The sequence below is a fragment of the Carassius carassius genome, chromosome 46 (assembly GCF_963082965.1).
Source record: "Carassius carassius chromosome 46, fCarCar2.1, whole genome shotgun sequence".
Taxonomy (NCBI): Eukaryota; Metazoa; Chordata; class Actinopteri; order Cypriniformes; family Cyprinidae; genus Carassius; species Carassius carassius.
Window position 1 is genome coordinate 15,393,326 of NC_081800.1, and position 20,257 is coordinate 15,413,582.

Here is a 20,257-nt window from a genome sequence, read left to right on the forward strand (position 1 = left end):
CTGCAGTCTATGGCATGGATCTTCTGCAAAGGGAGCTGATGTCTCTCCCCTCCGCTAGCCTTGCGTGACAGCCATTTCATGATATCTATCTCTACCCAAATGAGTTTTGGTTGTGCCTGGCCAGTTCACTCTCAAACCTCATTTGGAATGCAAATGAAAGAATGCTAAACAAAGCAAACCTTTTAGACAGTCCAATTTCCTTCCAGTCACACCGGGGGGGCCTCTGGCACTTCTCTGCTCTGCTGATCAAAAAAATACTGTATCAGAGGGAACATCGTATGCAAGTCAATGAGTAACTTACTTTCACCTTTTTTTCTTTAAATGAATTACGGGTAACAGTACCTTGCATTTGTAGTTGCATGTAGCATGGCATGTTTATTTTAGTAGTTCATTTTCTATTAAATTTACAGTAAAATCTAAAGTCTGGTATACCACTATTGTAAATGCTTCTTTTTTATATATTTTTTAAAACTGAATACTGTTTTTAATTGTCAATCTTATTGTAATTTGAGTAAAATGTTACATTTCATGTCAGAATTGTTAGGGTTTAGGGATTTGCTCTAAAAATTTTGTGCAGAACCTGATGACCATGTTCTCCTGTATGATTTGAGAATGATCTAAAGAGCATCTTTCGCCTGTGCAATATTGCAGATTCTTAGATACAATTAACCATATTGTGTTTCTCACATGTAAAAGTATTATGTTTTAAGTTCAGATTGGTGCAAAGAGACTAATGTGCCCTTGATGGCAAAGGTAAGGCAGGTCAACATGGTCCACACCTTGAAGTATCGGGTTATCATGAGAAAACCTCAGTCTTTTGTTCTGACATGATGCTCACAGACAATTAGTGATGGCTGACGAGTCACCTGCCCATTAAACTCCCTTATCAACATCATTAAGTTGTGCTCCTTTGTGCCCTAGACAGTTCTTATGGCAGTAATGCTCTCATTATCCATTATATGATTATCTGAAAGACAAGTCTACTTATAGTCATGTAAATGATCGTATAGGCCATTATATTATATTACATTGTATTTTTAGCTTTGCAATCTATTTGCTTGTGTGTTTGTATATGTATATGTATATTAGCTACATAAAATATTTTTAGCCCCAAAATATCCCCACAAGAAAATAGTTCCCAAAAATTATATTTCTCCTAGAGAAAATGCTAAATGCTATTAATTCTCACAACAATGGGACAGATTTTGCCCATTTGGATATCTTTTCCTGACTTTCTTTGATGTTTGTCAGACATAGGATTAGTATCAACTCAGTCTGCATTGTTTAACCTAATCCAGCTATTACACTGGGCCCCAGCGTGTATAGTCGGGCCCACAAGCCTGCAGCAGACAGTGGATTAGAGCAGATGCCTGACGATACATAGCCACAACCCTGAGTGTACCTGTGTCCCCTCGGCTCATAATGTCTAACTCACTGTTAGTCTGTTTTATATGATTGAGGTTACAGTTCAGATGGGTGTGGGAATACGAAAAGGGCAAAGGGCAGTTGCTTCTTTGTTTAACTTCTGTGGTTGTACAGGCCCTGTTTTCTTACATGTAATTTCTATTCTTTAGTTTTAAAATAGACATGAATGGACTATATCTGTTGAAATAGGAAAAGAAGGTGCGATCACGCAAAGTTGGCGATGACATCATAAGCCCAAAGCAGTTTGGGCGGGGGCAGGTGGTTGGAGAAGGCTCTCCTGGGCGGGGCTGACCTATCATGGAGTTTGGGACACACCTGCAAGCGCTAGAAGCTAAGGAGATTGGCTGAGGCATGAAAATTACACCTGTGAGGGTGGAGGGGGGGCTGTTACATGTAAAGCAAGCTCTTTACAAATTCTGTCTCTCTTCTCAAAGAGGTTAAACAGGTAGCATCACCTCGAGCTCCCGCTGAAGAGTGTCTTCATGGAGACAAAGACTGATCTGACTTGCGACTTGTTTGTTTCTACGCCCAGTGTTGTGAATCCGATTTCACATCTAAAGATGGTCTCCTTCCTGGCTTTCGGTTGAAGAAATCTTAAGGGCGTCCTTCAGCCGAAGAGAGAAGAGAAGGACGTGCTTGTAAAGCAGCGTAACTGACACAGTGTGGTGTGTTTGGTATCTAATGGATCAGTTGGAGGACGAAACGGGTAACTTTTATCAACTAAAACTATTCATTTTTGTGTTGCGTGATTTGTTTGAGTTTTTGTTTGCGTTCGTTGTCCCCACCCTTAGTTATGTTCCTGTTTGCTAACACACCATGTAATGGTTGCCACATAATGGTATTTGCAGTTCGTACAGTTCAAAGTAAAGAACTCATAAGTGACATAGAACATAGATGTTTTTTAAAGGTGGTTAGAGCTCTGACAATCTGTATCAAATTCCAATCTGTTTAAACGGAAAGAAAAAGAGAACACAATAGACACAAACCGTCATTCCTTGACTGGATAGACCAGTTTGGGCAGGTAGAGGCAAACCGCCAAACTTGTCAAAGGGGATAAATAGGGGGCTTAGGAGCCCTCTCTTTTTTTGCTGAAAAAAGTACAGCTTTAGAAGGACTCTTGCTAACATCTAATAACTGACAGAAAAGGCCTATGTTGATAAAGAAAGGGGTTGTGACTTATTTCTAATTATTACAAATATTTTCATATTTTTGAAAGCTTTTTATAGCAGTAAAATTCTGAAAAGAGCAGTATTTAGTTTGTATTTTCCTTATTCTATGAGCATATAAAGATTAATTGCATTTGCTCTCCTGATTGCTTGTAGTAAGACTTGTCTTTGCGTGTCGTTTTGGCATTATTTCAGAGGAAGCGAGACGATGATTGCTGTTTTGTCGGTTTCTGATGCGAAACGCAAACAAGTGTCTATTAGCTTGTATGCGCTAAGCTGTCGTCTGCCCTTTTATCCTTCTTTTTTGATAGTAACAATCACTGCTTTAGATTAGATTAATACTAACTCCTCACTTGTAGTGACACCGTCTTGATATTGCTTCTAAAGGCAGGCTTATGTCATCCAATTATTTCATTATTGCTGATAAATGCATTTTAAAAAAGCTTGTCTGCAGTGGAAAGAAAATGTCGGCTAGGCAGCACAATGGATGCACATTGAGGTGGAGGGTTTTGATTGGTGGGTGGAGGAAAATGAGTCTGTTTCATTCCCTCATCTGAAATAGTCATTTGTCACAGTTCTGTAACCCAACTGAAGCATTTTGAGAGTTGAGCTCTCCCCGGAACAATGTGAAAAGGTAACAGATCTCCACGTTTGGAGGCCGATGAAGCCTTTATCATAGAGCCGTTAGTTTTGGAAGTGGGCAGTGGTTCATGCAGTACTGTTAGTTCCTAGGTGTGAGGGAAGAAAATGGCGTATTAATTACTGTGCATGGGTGAGAGGTCACGGAAGTCTGGCACATTGAACTTGCATACTTAAGACCAGCAATCTGCCTCTGTGCACATTAAGCATGTTCATGGGATGCTTACCATAAGCTGGTGTTGCCTTTTTTTTTAGACATTTTTGAAAATGTTAGATGTTTTAGAAGATTGTTATAATAAAGTTATAATAAATAAATGTTTAATAAAAGTGTTTAACATCATTTGAAAAATAAAAAGATGTTTAGCATAATTATGCTGAAAGATTAAAAGGAGTTCTCTGGAAATTATGGAAAAATACCACATGTACCACATATGCAAATGACCCATGTCCACTTCCTATTCCCATCAGGAAGAATTATTTTGAGAAAGGAAATATACTAGTTTTGCATGATCTCAGGGAGTTTTTGAAGCGCAATTAGAGTTGTCGGAGTGAGGCCCGTTTTTAAGCAAGGTTTAGGGTTTCCTTGTCTTTGTTCTTCGCAAACTATTGATTAAATCCAAGCCTAGTTTACCCCACAGGTTGTCCATTTCAGCATGGAGTCACATTCCAACCAAGAGGGCAGGGTTACCTGATCACACCTCACTCTCAACTCAGAGACCCGTGCAGACAGCCAGGAAAGGTTAAACCTGCACCTTACGGCAGCTGAAATGTGAGGGAAAGAGAAAGAAAAAACAGAACAGGGAAGACCTATTCTCACAGACGGACTTTGATGATAGACGAGAACCCTCAAGTATGTGCTTAAAACGTTTTCTGTTTCTGACTTCTTTTTTTCTCACTCTCTTCTTCTCTTCCTCTCTTTCTTTCTTTCTCAGAAGGCCTGCTGCACTGGTTTATAATGCTGATGATTAACCAAATAGAGGCTGCGGTCTGGGAGAGCAGATCTGCTTGGGCTTTTCATTTCATGGGTCCTGACTGAGCAAGAGGAAGCTGAAGCCTTTTCAGGCACTTGCTGGAAATTTGAGATTTTTTTTTCTTGCTTTCCCCCCTAACTTGCTTTTTTTGTTACTTTACCAGGGTCCCTTTCATGACGGTAAGGTTACAGGCACTCTCTCTCTACCCTTACGTTTCCCTCCCACTGTCTCTACTTCTGCTCCTTTCTCATTTTCTCACAAGATCTATAAATTCAGTTCTTTGTAAAACTTTTTTCCTTTGTGGATATAGTTTGGAAGAATTTGCTTGATTTTGAGTTTGCTTTTCCCATTTTAACAGTTACAATTGGGCATTTGAAAAGTATAATCACAACAAAGACTACTACGCAGTCAGATAAAATGTACTTTTTAGGTCAACTCTAGCAATAAAATCAGATGAGTAGTTAATTTTACCACATTTCTCCAATATTTAGCTGTTATGCTAACATTTGTGAAGAAACATTCAACTGTGAGTATGCTAAAGATGGAGTTTCTACAGATGTTACTCAGTAAACAGGAAGTATCCAGATTAACCTGCTTAATGCTGAATCCTGTGGCAGGTCAGTCCGGAAAAACATTCCTGCACACTGTTATCACTACATAGTGCGTTAAGCCTTTCCACACTCGCAGTAATACCGTTTCCCTCACGTTTAATAAGACAACTGGGGGTTTTGGTTTGTATAATGCACTGTGAGGATGAACGAATCTTTCGGCGCCACCCAGCAAGGCCTTTGTTGCTTTCAGCGCCAAGGGGTTGGGGTTTGGGGCCACTGTTAAGCAGAAATTCATATGTTGTTCCCTTAACGTTGTATTGTTAAAGCGAACAGCCCTCCCAGTTTGCCCATGATGTCAAATCAGACCAGTCAGAACAGGTTCGGGCAATTATTAACTGTCTCAGTGGCCCACTCTGTGCCTCAGCTGCAGTTTTCAGATGAACAAAGCCATGTGCAGTACTAGCTCTACCTGTTTTTGAGCAAAGCAGGATATTTTGCTGGCATACCCTTTGTCTGGGACAGTTGACTGACTGAGTCAGAGCTCTTATCAAGAACTGTTGTAGTTTCTGTGGTTGACTCCCAAAATAGTGCCATCCAGCTTTAAACAAAGGAACTGGTAGCTTATAATTCTGTTAGTAGTATGTTCCAGCAAAGTTTTGGTGATGATTTGGTGTGGAATTTGATATATTTCAAAAGACTGAGATTTTTTCTGCTTATTAAGATTGATTTGGGTAGTCTTCTCCATCTTACGAGGCAGCATTGGATTTCATTATTTTCTCTAATACTGCCTGGTAATGATGATGATGGCTGTCTGCTAACGTCAGATCCAGATCTTTCTGTATCAGTGTCCTGGAATTATTAACCCTCTCCGCTGGTGCTTAGCAGACATCTTACCGGACAGTGCTGGACTGTCTATCTGTTTTCTAACACTGTCTGGTAACGATGTTTGTTGGGTGACCTCATTGCTTCAAGGGTAAGTCCTCATGTTAGTTCACTCCAGTCGCTCAAGTACAAATATTATAATGCTAGTCTACTTGCAACTTACTTTACATGTCCTTAAATGCGAAATGATATGGGAACGACTCTACTGTTGTCATGGCAGTAATTCTTATCACTACTTCGATGCTTGACAGCATTTGTTTTGTCTTTGTTTCCACCGTTGGGATGAGAAAGCCACATCAGAGCATGAGTTTGTTTGACAATAGGTAAACACTGTTTGCGTAAGCCATGTTTCCACAGAAACCAAAACGGCCCCCCTGCACTTCCTGGTGTAGTCTTGATCGACACTAACCTAGGATATACTTTTTGTACTGTATGTTTTTACTCATGGGAATCAGTTTGCATGTTGAAGTATCAGCAGTTAGAAAGTTTATAATCCTGATATGTTGCTTTGGAAGAAAGCCTTCAGAAATGATCTAAGAAAAGACTCGAGGGGATTTGTTTCATTCATATCCTTGTTCTATTTTGTGTTTCAGACGTCTGAACCCCACCCATCCTTAGTTAAAGAATACCAGTCGGTTGACTGTTAAACCAGACCTGCTGAAAGTTTCCTCGTCCCCTCCCCCTCTTATGTTCAGTGTGGCTTTTGTGATAGCAGGTGAGCTGTGATTGGTCCAGCTCGTTTTCCCTCCGTGGCACATCCTGCAACTGACACATGGGCTCGGCATAACCCTCCTGATAAAAATAGACATAATGACATCCTCAACTCCTCCTCTTCCCATTTTTCCCTCTCCGTCTTTTATCCCTGACTATTTATTTTCCCACAGAAAATCATCTTGGTGAATGTCCATGTTAAACATTCAGTGGTATAGTGTCTTTATGATAACAGGTCTTTGACAGCTTTACCTTGAGTAATTTGATTTACGTTACAGGAAATGGGAATTTGAACTATGATGCCCTTTGCCACTTTTACATTTATGAAGGGAACAGAAAGTCCTGTTTTTCCTTCACTTAAAACATGATGTGTGGGCAGAAGCAATGGTCGTAAAGTCCCTGAGGCACTGAATGTTTGTTTAAGGTGGATGAATTGACTCACAAATACAGGACCACACCCATATTTGCTTGTCTGGGGTACTTTTTTATTCTTCTCTTACGTATGAAATGAACTCGTTTGTCAATCACCTTCCCCCTTTTTTGTGTTTTTATTACCTGTATTTATATAACCACGCAATCTAGGCCCATTATGCCTTTTGAAATCCCAGCAGGTCCATTTTTGGCTGTGAATTCAAACCTCAGCAATTGTTTGTTCTGAACAATATTGTTTTATGGCATAAACCAAACTGAGCGCTTAATCACATGATTTTTAATTTGTGAGTTAACATCATTCCCTCTTTATCAGGTGTAAGGGCACAAAGCCAGGCCTGTTGATGGGCGTCTTACCAGACACGGTTAGATCTAATAATTTGTGTCTAATACTGTCTGGTAATGCCGTCCATTACAAGCTAATGTCATCTTTTCACATCTAAACCCACCGAATGGTCCTCTTGAGAGAATAACTTCAGTGTGCTTGATAGAAGGATGTTGAAAATTTTATTTTCCTATCAATATATGCAAATTAAGCTCCTGTCATGGTAACGTTTATCAAGAAACGTGTCGTTAGGATGCAAACCTGAGCTATATCTCCCAACAGGCTTCACATATGTTGTTAATGGGCAATATATTTATATGTATACAAGTTATTTTATAAGAAACTGTGAATCCTGCACTGGAAGACTGATATTTTGCAATTCTCTTCCATGTGTTATGAGTCAAAGTTTCTGCAATACACCTGCAAGAAAAGTAATTTGACCTTGGCAAGAAAAATAATCTGGACATTCACTTGTATGTATGTTTTATGTTTTTGCTCACTGCATTTTGAATTACATCATAATTCTTCTGATATATACTGCAAAATGAGTATGTTTATGTCGGCTACTATTATTACCAAGTGTAAAAAGCTAGATCAGAAATGGGCATTATAAAAGGATTTTTCTGATTACCCAATGCAACAGTCCTCCGATGTTACCATGGTAACTAAATTCCACATGGAAAGAAGCCCACAGTGTTCACTTTGTCACAGTATGTTGACTAGTTTCTTTCCAACTAACTGCTGATTTGCAAATATGTGGACTTTGGAGCATTGAAAGTGAATGTAACATCAATTGTAGTGTGTTGAAAGGTACAGAAATAATGCAAACCCTTCAGACTTTAATCGAGTGTGTCTGAGACATTTCTTCTGATTGTATCAGGTCAGTCAGGCATGTTTTCAGCGATCAGGTAAGGTGTATGTTAATGGCTGTCAGTAAATCTGGCCTGGTCATTGTGTTCATGTGACTCCTCAGTGGGTCGACCGGAATGCCTGGCCTTAGAGCAAAGCAAGATCCAGTTACATGTGAACAGAGCTCCTTTTTAACTACCTCAATTTGCCCTATTCTGCCAGGACCCCCTTGTGTTGCTGTGGAAAGCACACTGCCAATGAGGCCCCTGTCGTATCTTAGTGAGGTGCAAGGACAGCAGGACAATGATACATAAAAGAGCTTTTTACCTTTATGCACCTATGCACTCAAACTGCTGTGAATGGTCATATTAATGATTCATTTGAAGTTTGAATGTAAAATGACACAATGGCTCAATAAAGTTCTGTTACAAGACCAACACAATGGCTCTTTATTTGCCATTTTTGTTATCTCTGAAATAATCTGTCACAGAGGGTTTTGTCTGCTGCTATAATGCAGCATTTGGCACCTAACTTTAAACTATGACATGGAAGCACCTTTAAATCTCTTTTGCCGTCAGTCAGAGTAGTAGTACAGCAACTAAAAATAACCATGTTCAGGATTACAAAGGACCTTTTGTTTTCTTAATGTTGCCTTATGCTTGCCAAAGCTGCATTAATTGGATCAAAAATACAGTTAAAACAGTAATACGGTGAAATACTATGACAATTTTGTTTGTTTGTTTTGTATTTGTGTATATACTTTAAAATGTACTTTATTCCTATGATGGAAAAGCTGAATTTCCAGCAGGCATTAGGCCAGTTTTTACTGTCATATGATCCTTCAGAAATCATTCTAATATCCTGATTTGATGCTCAAGAAACTTTTCTTAATATTATCATCATATTATAAATGAGTTAAGTGAAGGTACTGTCACTTTTGATTAATTTAATGCACCTGTTTTATATATATATATATATATATATATATGTGTGTGTGTGTGTGTGTGTGTGTGTGTGTGTTTGTGTTTGTGTATGTATATGAATACATACTGTTTTATTATGTAAAAAAAAAAACATTCACATGGTGAATATTACAGTGTCACCAGAATTTAAGGTTGATGTTAATGCAAATTTCTTAGAGTAATTTCTCGTAGAGTAATCACATTTTTGTGAAAAGTCACATGGCTTCAAGGTGAGATGCTATTTTAAATCCATAATTATAATTTAATGTTAATATCAGAGATACACCCAGACAGGATCTTAAATGCTGCCAAGCACTCAGGTGACGCATTCAATTAGAAACATTTCTTAGCAGTAGCTAAGGTGTTCCCCAGGTCTTCTCCTGTCATGTAAGTTACACGTATAGTACCGTTACTTTTATAATACAGTACATCAGCATTATAATAGAAACTATTTATCCAGTTATTGGTATTTTGATAATCATGCGAAGAATTGTGAATTTATTAAAGTTTGTTTGCCATTAAAAAAAAATTAGGTCAATTATAAAACGTTAAAATGTTTTTGAGCATTGAATTTTGTTAAACAAGTATTCAGAAGTTCAAGTGAAGACCGCAGGAGAGCCTGCCATCGCGTGACATCACAAAAGAATTCCGCATTGCTAGAAACACAGAGGAGAATTCCAGCACCGGTCTGTGCTTGCTCAGATGTAGTCCAACTAGATTCCAACCAACAAGGGTGAGGTTAACCTAGGATTGCTAATGAAATGGAACGAGGCTGTCAAGATGAACATGTGTTTAAACGGCTGACATAGCTTTAGGGTGGATAAGTTGTAGTAATACTGATAGGGAACTCCTCGATTTGTTTGCAAAGGGTTTTTATCACAACTCCTAGCCACATATTCACGATTATTAAGAACGTTCTATGTTCAGCGATAGCAAACACAAAAGCCTTAGTGATAATTATACGGTTTAGTTTTTTTTTTTCTTTTTTATCTGTATCTGAATTTTACAAAATAATCACGTCACCCCTAATTTACTTAAGTAATATGCTAGTTAATCCAGTTCTGGTGCCTGAGAAACAAGTAATTGTTGGCATAGCATGATGGGAAAAAAAGATGACATCACTCTTTCACCAACTGTTTAGGGCATAAAAATGCATTGTTTTTCCAGTCCACTCCTCCACACTCCATTGTATCTCAAATTTATGTTGAGTTTTAGAATATTCTTTAAAGAGTGCTCATTGGTTTACTGTATACATAAATGATTGAGTATTTCCTGGTTGGTGGCAATGATAAGGAATGGGTCAGTCCTCCAAAAACAAATATTAAATGTGTCTTTCTCTCTCTCTTTGGGACACACACACACAGGCATACTCATAAACAGATGGTGCACCAGGGGAGTTACATGGCTGTAAAACAAAACTGTTTTCTTTGTCCACCTACACAGCACTCTGTACACAGCGTCGATCAGATTGCAGCCTACTGGCAAGGTGTGGCTGAAACCAGCAATGTACTAACATACATAACTACAAGCCATATCTGACAACATGAAGCTACTGCATTAAGAGCTTGTGACCTGAAATAAAAGACGATCACAAACATTTTTTTCTTTCTTTCTTTACTTTGTACAATTTAACTGGTTTGTACAAGATTATAAACAAAAGGAATTTTTTTTATTAATTGACTCTCATAATATAGGCACACACCACTGACATTTTCAAGATGTATTTATCATCTGCGTTATTTGAGTATTTATTCTGCTAGCAAGTATATGTTTTTGAAATGGGTGGTGTAGAATCAGTGCTTTCCCTCCATTAATTCTACCCATTGAGCAAGACCTAGACGAAACTATTGGGGTTGTGGGGGGAGGGGGGAGTGTCAGGAGTGGGATTACAGTTAACTGCCACTGCTGTCTGGGTGTGTCTTCCAGAGTCAGCTGTTATAAAGAGCAGTCATTAATTTAGAATATGTGGGAAAAGACTAGCACCTCTGGAAATAAAATATATATAGAATAAATCTCTATCTGCATTTACAGGACTTGAATATATACAGGTTCACATCTCTGTCTTCACTGCAAAATGTGGAAATCAAGATCTAACTTTAACCTGGAAGTGTACAGAATTTTTTTGAATTCTGAAAACAAAAGAAAGTATTATTTCATATTCTTCACTTTTTCCAGGTCCGTGTAAATTTGTGAAGTTGATCGTGATGTTCTAACATTCATTCTATTAAGCTGCTATTCATTACTGCTATTAATCATTACATCATCATGTGCAAATATAGATTGAATCCTTGTTTTTAGGAGTCTTATGCAGCACAATATTGTTAACACAATTAGAATGTGAATTCTGTTTAGCGTCTATCTTTCTTATTAGAGTAATTGCATAGAGACAGGTGTGTTTGGGTTTGATATTTATTAAGGGTTTGTTCTTTGTTTGATGTTTTACCTTTGTGCATTGCTCATGATGACACAAAGAGATAAACAGGCTCTAAACAGAGATAAACAGAGATAAATAAATAAACCCAATGACTCAAAATTTTGAATAGGGCATTCATCAATTTAATGCTATAGAACGAAATAAGAAAAGAAGAACCAGTAAGGATTGAGTGTGCTTTGTTTTAACCAACAATATATCTAATTTCCCCATGGCTAGTATGTTTTACACTTAACTGAACACAATAGCTTGATAGAGATAAAACAAACGGTTTCAGTGCAGACTATTCGCTGTGCTTGAAAATGCATTCTCGCATTACTATAATGCCAAAACAGTGTTCTGTAGGACAATTAATAATGGATGGGAATCATTTCCTGGAGTGATTCTTTTGTTCTGAGATTCTAGCCTCCAGTAGTAGCTGTTGCTAAGACAACCATTTCCTAGGTAACAAGTAGTTGTTTACATTGGCTTGGCTAGTTTGGTCAGCATTGAGTTAGCATGCTCCAAAAGTCTTTTAAGTACATGGACTGAACAAACAATGTTAGACTGCTATATCATACAAACACGAACAGCATAGCTGTTCCCAGAGGAGACAGGAACTTTTAAAAAGAGGAACAGAAGAAAAAAAAACATTTTGTGATCTCCAAAATCAGTTAAGTTCATTAAAAATTTTATTTACTACATTCAAAGTATACAATTGCTGAATTTTTGTCTTGGTTTAATAGTATATAATGTGTCTTAAAAGTACATGATGTCTTTAATTATGCTTTTTTTTATTGTAGTAATGATTTTAAAACATTTGACCATGATATCAGTGTATTGTTTTGGTAAAATAAGGTCAAAACATTTTTGATACTGCACTTTTAAGGTTATTTCCAGTGACCACAATAAATAACTTACCAAGCTGAAATGTAGCCATGCATATCTGATGTTGCTTTTTTTCTGGATCACTGGCTCTCCAGAGGTCAGTCGGGCAGCGCTGGTGGAAAATCCTTTTTTTTTCTCTCTCTCTCTCCGTAGAGGGGTGTGACTGTGATGTCATGTGAGAGCTGGGTTGAGCCCCGTCAGCATGGAGGAGAGCCAGGTGCTGTACAGAGACAGGACACACAGCATGTTTTTGGAGTCTCACAGCAGACGATGGATGACCAGGGCCAATCAGACGAGAAGGAGAAGGGTAGCCCGCTGAATGCTGGGGTCGAGTTTGTGGTGCTGCAACATGGGAATGAAGCTGAAATGCAGATGGAGAAGAACAAGGAGACACGAAGCAGAAGGCGGGTCACTCAGAAGATACACAGAGTAAAACATACAGACGTAGCAGGTGTGTAAGAGTATTTGTGTTGTTGTAGATGAAGAGACACTTGTGGAATAATGGATTCTGTGCTGTACTTTACACATCAATGCATTGTTAAAATAGAGATGAGAACATGAGAAATGCAAAGTCTGTTTTAATGCAAAGTCTGTCCATTTATACAGTGAGTATTTGACTGATCTCAACATGGGTGCCCCCATGAGGCAAAAAGCTCTACTGATTTGACTATGTGTATTATAAGTATTATTTATTTCTTTATGTCTACAGCTTGTTTAATAAGGGAAAGATTACTGGGTGCACCCATAAAACAATGTAACCTGTAACTTGGAATAGTATATATGGTTTTACAATTAATATATTACATTTACACTTTATAAATACAAAGAAACCGCAATAATAAAAAATAAAATAAATTCTGCTTGTAAAATTGATTTTATGTTTGAAATTAATGTTTACAGTTATTTTAGTTATGATTTTTTTAATCATTATTATTATTAGTATTATGTTTGTAAAATATTTTACGTTTAAGAAAAATTTTAAAAAGTGATGATGCTTCTGGTTAATAATAGACATAAAAACAATTGTCACTCATTTTAATATACTGTAGTATTGGTAGTATTGATACGTTTTAAAACTAAAATGCCACAGTAATTGTCAAATGACTTATTTAATTAGTACTGACTGTATTGGCTCAGTGCCAGCAAACAAACTAATCAACATGATACAGGGTTAAGTGTAGTCAGGCCTGTATTCATGGGTCAGGAAGAGGAGGTGAGAATAATTAAACACCTTCTCCGATCAGGTGTCTCCCACTAATGCAACTTTGATCGCCCCAGCCGACACACGATTTTTACAAGGACAGTTAATAATTTTCCATCCAATATTTGTCTCAATATATAATGTAAAATACAGTATTGTTTTACCTGTATTGTTTTAGGTCGTTATTTTTAAGTGAAGTTTACTTTGTATTGCTTGTGTGTCCAGGATCAGTGAGTGTCTCATTTGTTGAGAGGGACAGAGTCAAGCGGCCTGAAGACCCAAGGGGCCCTGGACCCTTCTTCTACTTTGGAGGGAGCAATGGGGCCTCCATGTGAGAGAATAAAAAAAACACTTTGACCAAGGTGTTTGGGGTGGGATATACCTGATAGATATTTGTTTTTAACAGTGAGTTTTCTTTGATGTTTTAAAGTATATGATTAAAGTATATGACACTGCAGTTTTGGTTCTTTGCAAGAGGTCCATGAAAGGGACATGAGATGAATAAAGAAATATATATATAAAAAAAATTAAAACAGGGATTTGGAGATTTGCCACTTTTTGATAATTTATCAAACAATTTTTAAAACCATTCAAACATGACACAGATATCTTGGTCTGATCTGATATTTAGAGTTGTGTCTTATTGTGAGAGTCGAGGCTGGCAGCGCATATATGACAAGACCAGGACAGACTACAAGCTGAAGTGGTGTGAAACGAAATCACCTGCTGCCTACTACAGCTTCAAAGCAGGTGATTTGTTTCGTTATGTCAAGTTCACAGCAATCGTGAAAAAATTAATAAGAATTCTACACTTTGTCTATTTATTTTCATACAGGAGGCCAGTTGATTTACCAGCTACCCAATAATAAGGTTCTGACCACTAAGATAGGTCTTCTGAACAGCCTAAGAGAGTATGACAGAGTCAGCAGCAAGGTCAACTATGGATGTGGGAACAGGTTATAAATGGAAAGACTTTCTGATAGTACCAGAGTATATTCTTCTTATTATTTTTATTTGATTACTGCATTTACATACAATATTTGTTTACATGTTGCAGGAGGATGCGGCTGGAGGATTTTTTTCCTGTCACTTTTCGAATGGATATGAAGGTTGAGAGGGAGGCTTTCTTTAATGGTATGACTACAGTACAGGTTAAATATACAGATAGATACAGATACCATTCAAAAGTTTGGGGTCCCTAAGATTAAGATTTTGACAGAGGTCTCTTATACTCACTGTTTTAGATTAGATTTAGATTTAGATTTAGATTTTGTTTGACTGAGCAGTGGTTTGTGTGGCTAGCCAATGTACTAGATATCTCTAATACTGTACATAAAATAGAGTGATAATATATATATATATATATATATATATATATATATATATATATATATATATATATATAAATGATTTGATTGTTTTTTGTTTGTTTTAGGACTATTTTATGAATGTAAATATGAATTTCTTTATATACACTACCGTTCTAAGGTTTTGGATCAGTAAGATTTTTAAACAAGTGTCTTATGTTCAGAATTGTGCATTTATTCTGAACAGCATTTATTCAAAATCGAAATCTTTTTTTATAACAATAAACACAGCCTTTCAAAGGTTTGGGGTTAGTACGGTTTTGTTGTTGTTTAATAAATAAATTAACTTTTATTTAGCGAGGATATGTTAAAATGATTAAAACTTAAATTGATAAAAACTTAAAGTATCATTGGTTCCAAAACATAAATAAATAATAATAATAATAATATGCAGCACAACTGTTTTCATCACTGATAATAAATAATCATGTTAGAATGATTTCTGAGGAATTATGTGACACTGAAGACTGGAATAAGGGCTACTGAAAAATCTGCTTTACCACCACAGGAATAAATTATATTTTAAAGTATATTACAATAAAAAAAACTGTTATTTTGATTTGTAATAATATTTCACAAGATTACTGTTTTTACTGTATTTTTAATCAACTAAACAGTCTTAATGAGTATAAGATACTTCTTTAAAAAAAAAAAGAATGCTGATCCCAAACTTTTGTACTGTAGTGTATATATATATAAATTCCTAACTTTGGAAATAAACACAGTACTGCATCTAATAAATACAAAATTGATGTGGCCTTCAGGAATATGCGATGATAAATCCAGCATGTGGATCTGCAAGCCCACAGGCCTTAACCAAGGCCGTGGTATTTTTCTACTGCGGACACCAGAAGACATCGCAGCATTCAGAGAACGACTGCAGAACACAATAGAGCAGCAGTCCAACAGGAAGTCACCTTTCAATTTGCCACAAGCTCGGATTGTTCAACAGTGAGTAAAGTGGAAAATTTCAATAGGTCACATGCTCTAATTATGTTATCATACTGTGAATCACGGCTGCGGTGTCCTGTACGAATCCATGGCCATCGACACAGGCATCAATCAAACAGATCTTGATGTCCACATTCTAAACTTTTCATTCAGAAATAAGTCAGCGTTACAAAACACAGTGGCTGTACCACAGAGTAAGTTAACAAGCTTCTGTTCCGCAGGGAGGCAGCGATCAGGTCATGGGCTAGTTTCTGTCACGCTATCAATATATTGAATGCTATTTATTTAATAATAAAAAATGCTTGATGCATATTCACATTAATTTAATAATAATAATAAATGTTTAATCTGTGCTATTGCATTTTTTCTATTCTCTTCTGATTCTTTTAAGGTACATCCAGAACCCTTTGCTACTAAAAGGACGGAAATTTGATGTGCGGTCATACTTTCTGATTGCTTCCACTTCGCCATACATGGTGTTTTTTCGTCATGGTTACATCCGATTGACATGTAACCTTTATGACCCAAACTCTGACAATATAACAGCCCACCTGACCAATCAAGTAAGATGATGTGTATTTTAAACCTTCATTAATATTAAAATGTATATTGCTTGTATTCAGGTTGTAAGATACTACAATTTCGATTTTGTTTCAGTACATGCAGAAGAAAAATCCTCTCTACAGCCTGCTAAAAGAGGAAACCGTTTGGTCTATGGAGTGCTTCAATGTATTCATTAATGAGACTTACATGCTGCCAAAGGGTCTGCCTAAAGATTGGGCTCTGGGTCCTTTTGCAGTGAGCCTGATAATAGTTTTAAATAATAAATTATTATCAAGATTAATTAACTGATAATACATGTTAATATTAATGTATCTTTAAAGTAATCATGTATCTTTTTTGCATGTAGATTTATTCAAATTGAAAGGATGCAGCTATACCATTGTCATGGTAACAACGGTTTTGGGAGTATATATTAAAAGAGAAGCTCATCAGATATATTGAGAAAGATGAAACCAACTTGTAAAATAAAAATGTGTTAAATTAAGGGCAGTATATTATCTTGGAGCTCAAAACAGTAAAAATTTTTGTCTGTCAAATATGAACTCTAAAACAGAGGAATGACCTTTAATTTGATATTCAATAATTAAACTGCTTCTTAACTGAATGTTTTGTTATTCCGCAGAAAAGGATGCAACATATTATCATGCAGTGCTTTCAAGCTGTCAAAGCCAAGCTGGACTGCAAACTTGGTTACTTTGACTTAATTGGTTGTGACTTCTTGATTGATGAGGATTTCAAGGTGAGACCCAAAAGAGTGTTTATAGGGACTTCAGTGTGTGTGTGTGTGTGTGTGTGTGTGTGTGTGTGTGTGTGTGTGTGTGTGTGTGTGTGTGTGTGTGTGTGTGTGTGTGTGTGTGTGTGTGTGTGTGTGTGTGTGTGTGCGTGCATGTGTGTGTGTGTGTGTGTGTGTGTGTGTGTGTGTGGGGGTGTGTTTGGGTGTGTTTTTGTGACATATCAAGACACAACTCTGTATAATGACATGGGTATGACACAGGTATTACAAGGAGAGGGTGACTTATGAGGACATAACCCATGTCCCCATTTTTCAAAACGCTTATAAATCATAAAGAAAGAGTTTTTTGAGAAAGTAAAAATGCACAAAGTTTCCTGTGAGGGTTAGGGTTAGGTGTAGGGTTGTTGTAGGGCGATAGAATACACAGTTTCTACAGTATAAAAACCATTACGCCTATGGGATGTCCCCACTTTTCACAAAAAAAAAGTGTGTGTGTGTGTGTTTAAAGCCTGAAAGGCTTACAGAGTCAGACACAGCAGATTAGTTTTAGAATTATCCACCGGATGTGGTAAGACGCATTACAAATATAAACTCTTTATTTATCTTCTGTAATCTCCTTAATTTCTTCATGACATTTATAATGCAGTTTTCTAATGCTGGCATGATTCTCTGCAAACATGATGTTCAGAGGCCAATTGTCCCCTATGGAGCATCCTAAATTCAATCCCTGCCAAGCAGTTTCCAGGCAACCCATGTACTGTCAGTGTAAACATGCCTGTCCCCAGGCCAAGCAATATCTGGTCTCCAGGTTACTAGATCATTATGGATTCAGACAACAACCAACAACATTTACACTGACAGTATAAACTCTATAGTACTGGACACATAAAACTATAACAGTACCTTACGAATCTTGCATTAGAAATATTCAGTACTTGTTTCACTGATATGTGTAAATGTGATTAACATTCTATTCTTGTATTATTGTAATATGTTTACACTGTCATCTCCAGAGTGAGCACAAAAATTAGTTTGATGTACATATTTGTAGTTTAGGCAAAATATACTTGTGCATGATTACTGAAAAATAATTCGAGCAATTTGAGTTGGGTAAGAGTGCCATCTACTGGCGAAAGTCTATTGTAGGTTTTTTGTTGGTAAAGGCTGAATACACATGTATACGTATTGAAGGTCATATAGTTATTATTTGTTTCTCTTTGTTTTATTGCATTCGATTAATGCATGGTTATTCAGCTCATTACCAGTTGTCATTACATTACATAGCAATTGTTTGATAGTTACTCTGAACAGTTCAGATGTGTATTGATGGCTATTTAGTAGTATGACAGATTATGATAGAGCATAGTTCATCAGTAACTGGACAAAAACATAAGTTTTATAAATGAATATAATAATTTAGAAATTAAAAACTAAATTTTTAAATACATATTAAATATTTATATTGTCAATTTGTGTCACTTGAAGAAAGAGCTCCTTTTATCGTTATCTTCATAGCTTGAGAGGTTTCTTAAGTTGTAGTGTGATGTGTTTATTTTGGGCAGGTCTGGTTGCTCGAGATGAATTGTAACCCTGCCCTGCATACTAACTGTGAAGTACTGAAAGATGTGATACCACAGACAGTCACCGAGGCACTTGGTGAGTTAAGTAAATAATAGCTTTGTATGCATTACACAGATACATAAATATTCAGACAGTTAAACCACACTTTGATAAATTTTGTTTTATTGTATTTGTTTGTTTTAAATGTGATGCATCAACAGTGTGAAATGCGCCATTATAAATGAGATAAAAACTTTTTTTGAATAATGCATGTATGAAAGCTGTGAAAATGTGTTGCTTGTGATAGCATTTGATAAGATGAGGTGTGACAACCCTTGTTGTAGATGTGACATCAGCTTTCATTTCAGACCTTACTTTGGAAATCTTCCATAAGTCTTGCTGTGGACTGAAACTGTTGCCTCTAAACAGTCAAAGAGACTTTCTATTGCTGTATAGTGGTGAGACTGTGACCATAACTAAACAGAGACACAAAACCACTGGACCTTTCTTGACCCTCCACTCAAAGAGCAGCTCCACCCACATTAACACCAACAAAACTGTTGCCATTGCAACACAAACAGGGAAATCGACCAATAGGGCCTGCAAACATTCTGAAACTCAAGCCAAATGTCTGGTCCCTTCCACCGCTGTCCTCTCTTCCTCTGATTTGTCCAATACCATCCCACCTTCAGAGCAGCCTGTGGAGTTACCAGTGAAACAACCTTCACCTATAACCCAGAAGCCTCTGACATCCAAAGCTCAAGAAACAAATCAGCTTCAACCACACCAGGCCAAAGCCGTGCGTTCTCGTGTTGTGCTTCAGCTCAGCAAGTGCACCTGGCAACATCCTGCAGTGATATCCAACCTTAGTGTGCCTCTGCAGCCAGTGAGAAGTGCAATCAGGTCACTGTCTACACCAGCCCTGAGCAAAGGCTCAAACTCCAAACAAAGACTTGGAGCTCAAGGCCACCAAACAGACAAAATGGAGCACATGAGCTGCAACCTAAAAACATCCAAGATTGATTTGGCTGAGCCATGCTCCTTCCACACTGTAAGGACAGAAATGAAAAAGGCCAAAGAAAAGGAACAGGAAGGCGATAGATGACAAATGAGCTATAGTGTCATTGTTATTATAAGAGCTTTTTCTACGAATAATGAGAACTTGCTTCTGGTTATGACTAATGATGTTGCTGATCAGCAGAAGCATAATGTCCATTCAAATTGATACTCCTTAAAAGGTTGAACTTTTTAACGTTCCAAAAAAAATGTTAAATTTTTTTTTTTTTTTTTTTTTACATTTTTTGAATGTCATCCCCTTTTACATATCTATTTAATGTTCAATTTATTCACAACTTTCTCATCTATTTTATCCTTAGTTGCTCAAAACCAAATTAGTTTTGCTTGGTTGCTCACCAAGGCTGCATTTTTCCCCCACAGAAATACAGTAGAGCAGTAATGTGGAAAGAAGTATTGTGAAAAAAGGTTTACAGTTTAAAGTAAGGTCATATATACAGTTAATGTTATATATGACTGTTTTTTTCCAGGATTCTATGATGAATATAAAGTTCAAAAGAACATTTATATATTGCACAAAAACATTTATTTGAAATATAAATTATTAGCAACATTGTAATTTCTGATCAGTTTAATGTGTCCTTGCTTTATAAGGGTAT

The 20,257-nt window shown here is 36.9% G+C and overlaps 1 protein-coding gene across 1 annotated transcript; it reads left to right on the forward strand.

Moving 5' to 3' along the window:
- The first annotated feature begins 1,877 nt into the window (after window positions 1–1,877).
- On the forward strand, window positions 1,878–20,181 carry ttll10 (tubulin tyrosine ligase-like family, member 10). The gene is made up of 12 exons (XM_059540583.1): window positions 1,878–2,131; window positions 12,362–12,659; window positions 13,635–13,740; window positions 14,041–14,159; window positions 14,245–14,365; window positions 14,467–14,543; window positions 15,541–15,727; window positions 16,119–16,290; window positions 16,385–16,525; window positions 16,914–17,030; window positions 18,587–18,680; window positions 18,953–20,181. Exons 2-12 carry the CDS (start codon window positions 12,377–12,379, stop codon window positions 19,687–19,689), a joined length of 2,154 nt encoding a protein of 717 aa, XP_059396566.1. The 5' UTR covers window positions 1,878–2,131; window positions 12,362–12,376; the 3' UTR covers window positions 19,690–20,181.
- Window positions 20,182–20,257: the final 76 nt, after the last annotated feature.

Coding starts and splice junctions, on each gene's coding strand:
- ttll10 (XM_059540583.1), top strand. CDS start 12,377: ATGTCATGTGAGAGCTGGGTTGAGCCCCGTCAGCATGGAGGAGAGCCA. Junction 14,160..14,244: donor CTACTACAGCTTCAAAGCAG/GTGATTTGTTTC, acceptor ATTTTCATACAG/GAGGCCAGTTGATTTACCAG. Junction 16,526..16,913: donor GGGCTCTGGGTCCTTTTGCA/GTGAGCCTGATA, acceptor GTTATTCCGCAG/AAAAGGATGCAACATATTAT.